A 9257-nucleotide genomic window follows, 5' to 3' on the forward strand; every position below is an offset into this window, starting at 1 on the left:
TTTTATAGGTCTCCCTCGCTAACATGAAGAAGAAAAAAAGAACGAAATATGCCATCTGATGAGGCCTGGGGCCAAAATCTTCTGATTCTTCGATTTGAAGTCAAGGGCCACAAAAAATCCACTCAAGGGCCACAAATGGCCCCCGGGCCGCACTTTGGACACCCCTGGATTAAAGACATCAAGTATGCAACACAATATAATCATCAACTAAGTCGGGTTTTTGTTTTTTTCAACGTCACTGTTTCTCTTAATATTTCACAGTTCAGTGCTCCGACCTCCAGGGCCGCTTCTCGGGTCTGTTGGGGCCCCAGGCAAACATTCATTCGGGGCCCCTCAAAACCAGCGTCTGTTATTAATTTCACAGCAATAATGCCATGCGATACTTCGCAGAGCATTGAGAGTGAGTGCTGTCAGGATGGGGCCCCATTAGGGAGGTTTCCTACCGTCATTGCAAAATTTGCACATGTTAAGGCAATGCTGTGGTTTAATGTTTGTCAGCTGTTTGGGGGGCCCCATACTGGCCTGGGGCCCCAAACAGCTGCCTGTTGACAAGCAGCGCCTCTGCAGCAAGGAAGTCCAGACAACAGGAACGTGAGGAATACGAAGGAGAAATCCTTCGAGATAATTTGAATCACCGTTAAACTAATAATGACCTTTTTAATCAGACTTTTAATTGACCAATTATCAACATTGTTTTTACTTTAGGTTTATATGTGGAATGGATTTTTCTTATCGGACTTTCACTTTAAATTAAAACCTACATATTTTATTGTTTTATACGGTGTCCACTTTGATCTGATTTTACTTTCTAACCATGTTTTAGAATCTTTAGATTTTATCTAGTTGTCAGTTTCATTTTTAATTTATCGTCTGTCATTCTTTTATTGAAGCCCGACGTGCTTCATGCTTTTGAAGAGAGTTTAAAATTAAATCAATTTTTTTAAAAAACTATGAAAGTAATAACGCAGCAAACTCCCCGCGTGTATTTGGGAGGAAGTTCATCATAGTCAAAGTAAATAATCGGCCTACGTTATGTCGTGTTGGGTGGATGTGGATGAACTCTGTCACCAACTGGAGCAGGTTTAAATGTCACACCTTTGTAAATTAAAATACTAATTCCTCAGCGGGATTTTTTTTACACAATTCAAGTTTTTGCTGACTGAGTGACTCATTTTTTAAATAACAACAAAAATAAAATACATAATAAATTGTATTCCTTGCAATATTTGCCTACTTTACATTTTTATTGAGTAAGCCACGTGTTCTCTCTGGTTACTTAAAAAAAAAAAACCCTTTATGTTGATGCCTCCCCATGTGTAAGTTTGTGACCCAGTTCGGGCCCCCCAGTGGAAACAGAGTGGACACGTCCCTGCTCAGCTGATGCGTATCAGAATTAAAACAGGCCGCCAAACCGCATGTCAAATGTTTGGGAATGTCTCGAAAACAACATCACATGACGCAGGTCTGAGCCATAGACGTGAATGGATAGAGCAGTAATCTCCATTCACATCCGGACTGCGTGCATGAGCAGGTCCGCTGCCTCTCTCTCCCGACATCGCTGCCATAAACTGTTTTGCAGTGTTGTCATGGAAATCCCTGTTGCTTTAGTTACAGCCTTTTTCGAGTGCATGGGGTCTACGTGAGGCATTTCCTCTCTATCGGGTCCAGCTCTGTGCTCTGGATCCTCTGCAGTCTGCATCAGCAAAGTGTCTTGGCAGCGCTTCTCGTCCATTCCGCCGTCATGTGAGCGGAGTCCGCGCTGTGTCTCTCCCTCGTCCTCGTCCTCGTCCCGGACCCTCTTCCCCCGCGGAACTCAACAGCTGCTGGTGCCCGACGACGACGTCCTCGCCGTGGTAGTCCCGGTGGGGTGTCCTCCCGCTGTCCCCCCAGGTTTATCCTGCACCCCGAGTCCGGGCGGCGTGCGGCAAAGCGGAGGATGAGCGAGCAAGGCAAGGGCTCGGCATCCGCGTCTGCCGCGGCCCCGGCACCAGGGTCGGATACCTACAAGGGCTGGCTTTTTAAATGGACCAACTATCTGAAAGGGTACCAGCGGCGATGGTTTGTCCTCAGCAATGGCCTCCTGTCATACTACAGGTAAATGTTTCATACGCAGTGTGCACAGGATATATATGTCAAAACAAACGGCACATTGTGCGCGCGGCGCGGCGCGTCATCCTTCTGTGTCAGCGCATCATCACAGCTGGCTGCTCAGCTGGCTAGCAGCAGGCTAAATACAGCTAGCTGTCAGCTGTTTACCTCGAGCTGACCGTGAAAAAACAACAACAACAAAGAAACACATGTTTTTACTTTAAATGAATGCATGTTGCAGGAAAGCAGCAGCACAGATGTGCAGACTCGCACCAGTCATTTGAGCTTTATATTTATTTCTCCTTAAAGTGATAAAATGTGGAGCTGCAGAATCAGCTAGCAGGCTAGCTCACTTAGCTTTGGCTCTTGACAGGTGGACATTTAGATGTCACCTGCTTTCTTTCCCCAATATAACAACTGGAAAACGTGAAGTCATGAAAGTCAACTAAGAATTTATTTATTTACGTTAATGTCACTTTTCTTTTTTATTTTATTTTACATTCACTCCTTAAATAAACCACAACATTCATTCATTCCTTGCACAGTAAGCTAACCCAGTCTACCCAGTCTGATCACTGTGATGGGATGTTATCAGTTGTACCTGCACTCTGAACACACAGTTTAAACCTGTGAGCCAACATTAGCTGTGCAACACACTAAACAACACCTGTAGCTCTGATGCTGTTTCCACAGGTGAGGAGGAGGAGGAGGAGGAGGAGGAGGAGGAGGCACAATAGAGATAGAAAGATAGATGGATACTTTATTGATCCCGAAGGAAGTGCAAATCATTCTGACAAAAACACTCGATAACATGAACCATCTGTTAAATCTAACAATACCCACTGGCCCCCCCCCCCCCCCCCACACACACACACACACACACATCTACATTAATTATAGACACTCCTACGTATACTAAGATTAAGCCTGTTGTCCTAAATTTAAAAATCATACCTACAAAGACAATATGCATAACCCGAGCTGGAACAAGATTAGAAACCTGCATGTGCACAATTTAAAAACACACAGCATTTACTGTATGTTGCCAGGAAAGTAAGTATGCATGTAAACCTTTGTTCATATATCACCTTTAAAACAATGTGTTACAAGGTGCTTCACAAATGCAAAAAGTCAAAACAGGAAAACATACACAAAGACAAAAATAACAAATAAATAAGTCGGCATAAGGAAGGCTAATTGTGGAGTCGGGAGGAAAGTAGCTGTGCATAATCTAAAGTGCACACATTTAGCTAACATATCATATGTAAAGATAAACTGTCCAACCTGGTCTGATCGCTGTGACGAGATGTTCACATCATCCGGCTGTTATTAGTTTGTTGTTGCTTTCTGAACGCACAGTCGCCACCCGTGAGCCAACATTAGCTGTGCGATAGGCTAAACAACACCTGGATGCAGGTAAGGAGGAGGAGGAGGCACAGAGCCATGGCTGCACCCCTGAGTCCAGATTATTTCAACACTTTGACTGCATGTCTCTCGTGCACGTTGACCCACCTTTCTTTAACTGGCTTCTGACGACATTAACATCCTGCTCCATCGTCTTCTAGGTCACACTGCAGACATGAAGGGGTTAAACTTATATATATTGATCTCCAAACTGCTGAAACGGCCGAGAACATCAGTCCCCGTGAAGACGTCATGTTTGACCTTTTGTGCGATGCAGCGATTAATGACGCCACACTGAAAACAATGATTGCACAGCGTGCATCAACCTGCATGGGAGGAAGGGTTTGTTGTTCAACACTCGCTTGAGTTTCATCAGTCCAAGCTTTATTTCATCCGTCACAAATCGGCTTCATTAAGAAAAGAAAATCTTAAATTGTCCTTTAACTACTTGCAGTAGTTAAAATAATGATTGGAAGTAAATATGAAGCCCTCTTGGATAACTAGATGCAAACGCCACATTTCATCAGGCGGTTTATGAAGCTACCTAAACGCTGCGTGTGGTCGCCCTGTGCTCGGGTAAAGGTTGAACAATTTGCCTGCAAGTGTTCGATGCTCTTTGGGCGGCGACACACACGATGTATCATATCAAGGTTCTGTTTATGCAACGCGAATAGCTGCTGAAGCACATGGCACAAGCGAATCCGCCGCCATTGTTGTTCTCTGTTACTGCACATGTCCACATGTATGACGTCATCGCAGCCAGAGAGTTCGCTCCGTTTCGTTCGCACGGCTGCGATACGCCCCTCCCCCGTATCAGTTTCGTTCCACCCTGGAGGTCGAATTCAAAAGCTCGCGTTTTCACCCGACGCCGTGTGAACGAAAGGCCAAACCGATACTCAACTGTTTCGTTTTACTGTCACAGCGTCTCCGTGTAAACGGGGCATTAAGCCGGATTCACTTCCCTTTTTTTTAATTTATTTTTATTAGAAAGTGAATTCTTGTCCGGATAGGAATTCTCTCTGGGAAATGTCTGACTCTCGTTGTCCCCCCTGCTGCTCCACCAGTCATACATGCTCTCATGCTAGCTGAAATGCTACCACGCTGCGACGACGTTGCCTCAACCCCTCAGTCCCTCGCGCTGCCCTCGCCGCCCTCGTTTTTTCAGCACCGTGTCATCTGACACACGCTGAGTTCAGCCAAGGCGCGACGCGTGGTGAAAGGAAAGACGCGCCTCGCCTCTTCCCCTTTATTAATAGTCCATTATGTTGTAAGGTGACTGCCGTCAGGTAGCCCGGCGACATCTGAGCGCGGAGGCAGTGAGGCAGCGAGAGACGTCGTCCCCTGTCTCCTGAATGTCCTCCTGCTTGGCGGAGCGCTTTGTGTGCGTCTGACCTCGGGCCTCGTCTGCTCCTCTCTGTCCCTACAGTCTGCACAAAGTTAAAAGGAAGCAGTCAGACAGATTTGATAACATGTGATGTGAAAAAAAAAAAAAAAAACCAAACTGTGCTGGATCTTAGCTTTCCTTATTTCTGCAGTTATGTGGCGTTAACGCTCTGAGCTGTTTCTAAAGTGAGAGCTCGATGATTTAATGATTCATGAATGTGTGTTGTGATCCCACAGGTAGATGTTTCATTAAGCCGATGCCCGAGTGACTTCCTTCCCATCTCCCATCCTGAGTCCCCCACATGTTTGCCCTTTTGTAAAAGCCAGTTTAGATTAAAGTCAATCGGAGTGCCAGGTGAAGGCCCCGCCGATAACCGAGGGATTTACTCAAAGCCTGCTCCGTCTTCGCTCTGCGACTGCGAGCGGAGAAGTCAAAGGGCAGTGAAGGATGGTAACTGCGTGGGCGGACTGTCACACTCAGCACTTGCGTCTGTTAAAATGTAATGACTTCAACATTGCACTTGTTATCGATTTACTTTTTGGCCCGAACACTGCAAGGCTGGCTTTTCCCCCACAGTAGCCTGGGTGTGTGTGTGTGTGTGTGTGTGTGTGTGTGTAATACACAGAAAGAGCTTCACTGTGCCTCCCCCCGCCTCTTCTCTTCTCTTCTCTTATCTGTGCTTTCTTTCATTTTCAATTTCTTAATTGACCAGTTTTAATACTCGCCTCCTCTCGTGAATCTGTCTCGGTGCTTTGGAGAAGATTACAGGGCATTAAAGCCGCGAGCGCTATCGGAGCTGCCGTATCGGTTCATCCGGACTTTTCTCCCGTATAGTAGAGTAGAGTAAGCCTACCCACTCTTCCCTCTGAGCCGCCGCAGGAGAGAAACAAGATCCTATCACTTTAGGTTTCTCAGTGGGGTATCGGCCCCGCCGGTGTCCCTGCTGAGAGTCAGGTTATGGTGTTACCGCTGGCGCTCCTGGGCGGGGGGGGGGGGGAGGTCGCCTGGGCCCTGTTTAGCAGCCTGGCACAGCGGCTGAATGATCTAATGTTGCTAATGGGCTCCTCGTGTGTTTGTGCATATGTTACAGTGTCTCTGTGTGTCTGTCCACAGGGTCTATGTCTTTTTTTTTTTCTGCATGCAGTCTGGCCACATCGTGTCCTTGTTTTAGTTTGTAGCAGATGAAATCATTCCCACGCTTGGGTTGTCTGGCTCTCTCTTGTTTCCTCTGCACGCCACGCTCCTGAGTGTATGACGTGTCGTGACGTGTGTGTTCACACCTCGTTGCCCCCCCCCCCCCCCCCCCCCCCCCCCCACACACACACACACTCTCCCCTCACGCTTGTGGCTGTCTATTCTGTGTTGTTCACTGGTTGTTTGTTCTGTCATTACACGCTCCAGATCGGTGGACGTGTGTTTTATCAGGATATGTGCGCAGGGGACCGACAGGTAAAAACAAAAAAAAAACAAACACTGCAAATGCAAATTCTCTCCCGGCTCGGCGCATCATGCAGGACCCCCGTCTCGTGCTCTCAGCTGCCCTCATCTCCCCTCTACCCCCCCCCCCCCCCTCCTCCTCCTACTTAGTGCCCCCGTGGTCCTTATCTCCCTTTCCCAGCTTTTCTAGAATCCTTGCCTGTATGATTTCATGGCCTTTGCATGGCCTCGCCTCCCCACCGGGCAGACGCGATCACTGAGGTGGTCCTCGTCTTGCTCATCAGCAGCGCGTTCAGTCTGTTGACCCACTTTCAGGCAGACGGCGAGGAAAAAAAACTGGGCTTGCTTTGGATCCCCGCTCGCCGTCCGCCCAGCCGGCGGGAGGGCGGAACAGTGAGGCGCTTTGTCGTTTGCTTTGGCGTTGTCACAAGTGTCGACTCGGACCGGTCGAGGGGGAACTCGCAGGCTGGCAGAAGTTAACGAGGCTGCAGCCACAGAGCGGAGCTGGTGGAGAGGCAGCTGCTGCTGGCAGCGAGGGCTCGCTGAGGCCCGACTGAGTGGATGTTAGACCGATGAACACTCTCTCACACACACGATTGCCTCTGGAGTTCCTGTTTTTCCAGAAAACGTACGAACACATTGTACACAACCTGACCCTGAGAGGAACATCTGAAACAACGCAGCGTGTGATTTCACTGATTAGCTGCTGCTCTCTGCTCGCTGCTGCTAATCAGTAAAATCAGCTGTCTGCCCCCCCCCCCCCCCGTCTGTCTCCCAGGGTCACGATGAAGCATGCCCACAGCTTAGCTCGTGTAACCGTGACAGGACGACCGGACGCCACTTCAACCACACAGAACTGTAAATGCAGTGTTCCCTCTTTATTTCCCCGTTTAATCCCGTTAGTTGTAGCCACGCCGCTCTTACAAGAACATTATTTAGGAAGTATTTATGACCCGTAGTAAACTCTGTTAGCTGGAGGCCTCCAGGCTCTGCACTGTGAACGTTTCACTGGAAACATTTGGCTTTGACTTTTACAGCACGTTTATGTTCTTGCTCTTTGTTCTAATCTCTCGCTCTGTTGCTTTGGCTCTCTCTCTCTCTCTCCCCTGCTCTCTCTCTCTCTCTCTCTTTTACACTCTGTCCTTTCTTTGTTCACGCTGTTATTCATTGTTTGGCTTCGCTCACTGCAGAGAGCTTGCAGCCAAACAATGGCCTTGTTATCTTGACCACCGCTGCCCACCGAATGTGCAACAAGTCCGGTCTTAGTTTGAGGCCACGCAGAGAGTACCCACAATTCAGCACGCTCGCAGCAGGGTCAGGCGGGTCACGCTGAGCGAGGTGGAAATGTTTCAACGTTGGCGAATGCTTCTGCTTCTTTTTTTTTTAAATGAATGTGCTGCAAGGAAAGTTTGTTATGTTGAATGAAATCGTCCGCTGCTTGGCTGTCAAAGTGAATCCTCCTCCTCACCTCCCTGCTTGTGCTTACCGGCTGTACAAACTTTGTCAGTTGTTCTTCCCTTCAGTGCAAATAAAAAACAATGAGGTGCGACACAAAATGTCGTCGGCCCTTCTCACTCCCTCTTCTCTTGTCTTCCCCGTCTGGTTTTTCTCGGCCCGCGCGTCGTCGTGTTTCGCAGGACGCAGGCGGAGATGGCCCACACGTGCCGCGGGACCATCAACCTGGCCACGGCGCACATCGACACGGAGGACGCGTGCAACATCGTCCTGAGCAGCGGCGGCCGAACCTACCACCTGAAGGCGAGCACAGAGGTGGAGCGGCAGAGATGGGTCACGGCGCTGGAGCTGGCCAAAGCCAAAGCCATCCGCATGATGAACGATCAGTCTGGTAAGGACGTTTTTTATCGTCTTATTGAACCTTGATAAACAAAGGCTGGGCTGACACATCCCTGGGCAAACATGCTAACATGTATTTATCTCCCCTGCAAGGTGAGAGGTGTGCTCAGCCTACATACCGTTTGTGTTTGCCATTTGATATTCAGAGCAGCTGGCGTCCGAGCTCGCACCCTCCTCCTTTTCATGTTGCTCTGATTCCAGCGTCGGCCAGGAGAGGGCGCTGTGGTCTATCCTCTCAAGTTGTGCAAACAGAAAGTAGCATGCTAATGTCGCTGTGAAAACTGGGCTTCCTTTTCAGCTTTCCACACAACACTCTTCCTGTCCCAGGGAGCTGGTTCCCAGGGCGGCCATTATCCTTCACGCCAGCCTGGCGTCAATCCAGAAACCTCGTTTACCCCCCCGTGTCTTCTGCAGACTCGCCCTCCAGAGGACTGAGACGGGCTATATATTCCTCTGGCCTCCATTTGAATGTCGGAGCGCTAAATATAGGCTGGGAAAGAATGTGGGCGCTTTGTAGCTCGCCACTTCCAGTAAGGACGAGAGGAATATATCTGGTGTGATTGTGTTTGGAACGCCGAGGCCGTCGCTCTGCTCAGGGACAGTATTGGATTTGTGTGTGTGGCGATGTATTTATACTTTGCGTTATATTTTCTGAAGCATCCTCTCCTGAACCGCTGATTTGAAGCACAGTTTGTCGAAACATATCCGAATAAAACGCATCATCATCGTGTATCTGGGTTTTGTCTGGGGCCCTTTATGGCTTCCTCTAAAGGTGCAACATGTACATGCTCATGACAGTGTGGATTCAAATCCCTCGTTCTCTCTTTAGAGTTGCAGAGAGAATCACTCCCATGATTCCCCGCTTGCCCTACGTCACCTTTTGTTGTTGTTTGATTGAGAGGCCCCCTGGTGGCGGTCAAATAATCTCTGACTCAATGTTCTTTACCGCTCTCTGCAAACTGGTCCCGCGTAGAAACCTGACTCGGGCGAGACCGATGTGGCCGATGTGGGGCGGGTATGCCGATATATCAGCCGATATCCTCCTCAGATCAATGATCAGTCAGATACACATTCATTGCTTTAATCTCTC

The 9257-nt window shown here is 48.6% G+C and overlaps 1 protein-coding gene across 1 annotated transcript; it reads left to right on the top strand.

The window, feature by feature from the left end:
* The first annotated feature begins 1296 nt into the window (after positions 1 to 1296).
* Positions 1297 to 8209, top strand: LOC306819460 (oxysterol-binding protein 2-like). The gene is made up of 2 exons (XM_079373261.1): positions 1297 to 2094; positions 7951 to 8209. The coding sequence occupies exons 1-2, from the start codon at positions 1937 to 1939 to the stop codon at positions 8192 to 8194; spliced, it is 402 nt and encodes a 133-aa protein (XP_079229387.1). The 5' UTR covers positions 1297 to 1936; the 3' UTR covers positions 8195 to 8209.
* Positions 8210 to 9257: the final 1048 nt, after the last annotated feature.

This window comes from Symphodus melops (genome assembly GCF_947650265.1).
Source record: "Symphodus melops genome assembly, contig: scaffold_299, whole genome shotgun sequence".
In the NCBI taxonomy this organism is placed as follows: domain Eukaryota; kingdom Metazoa; phylum Chordata; class Actinopteri; order Labriformes; family Labridae; genus Symphodus; species Symphodus melops.

Excerpts from the sequence above, each read along its gene's own strand:
- LOC306819460 (XM_079373261.1), top strand. The coding sequence starts at position 1,937 with ATGAGCGAGCAAGGCAAGGGCTCGGCATCCGCGTCTGCCGCGGCCCCG. Across the intron at positions 2,095-7,950 it reads GGCCTCCTGTCATACTACAG|GACGCAGGCGGAGATGGCCC; the intron begins GTAAATGTTTCA and ends CGTGTTTCGCAG.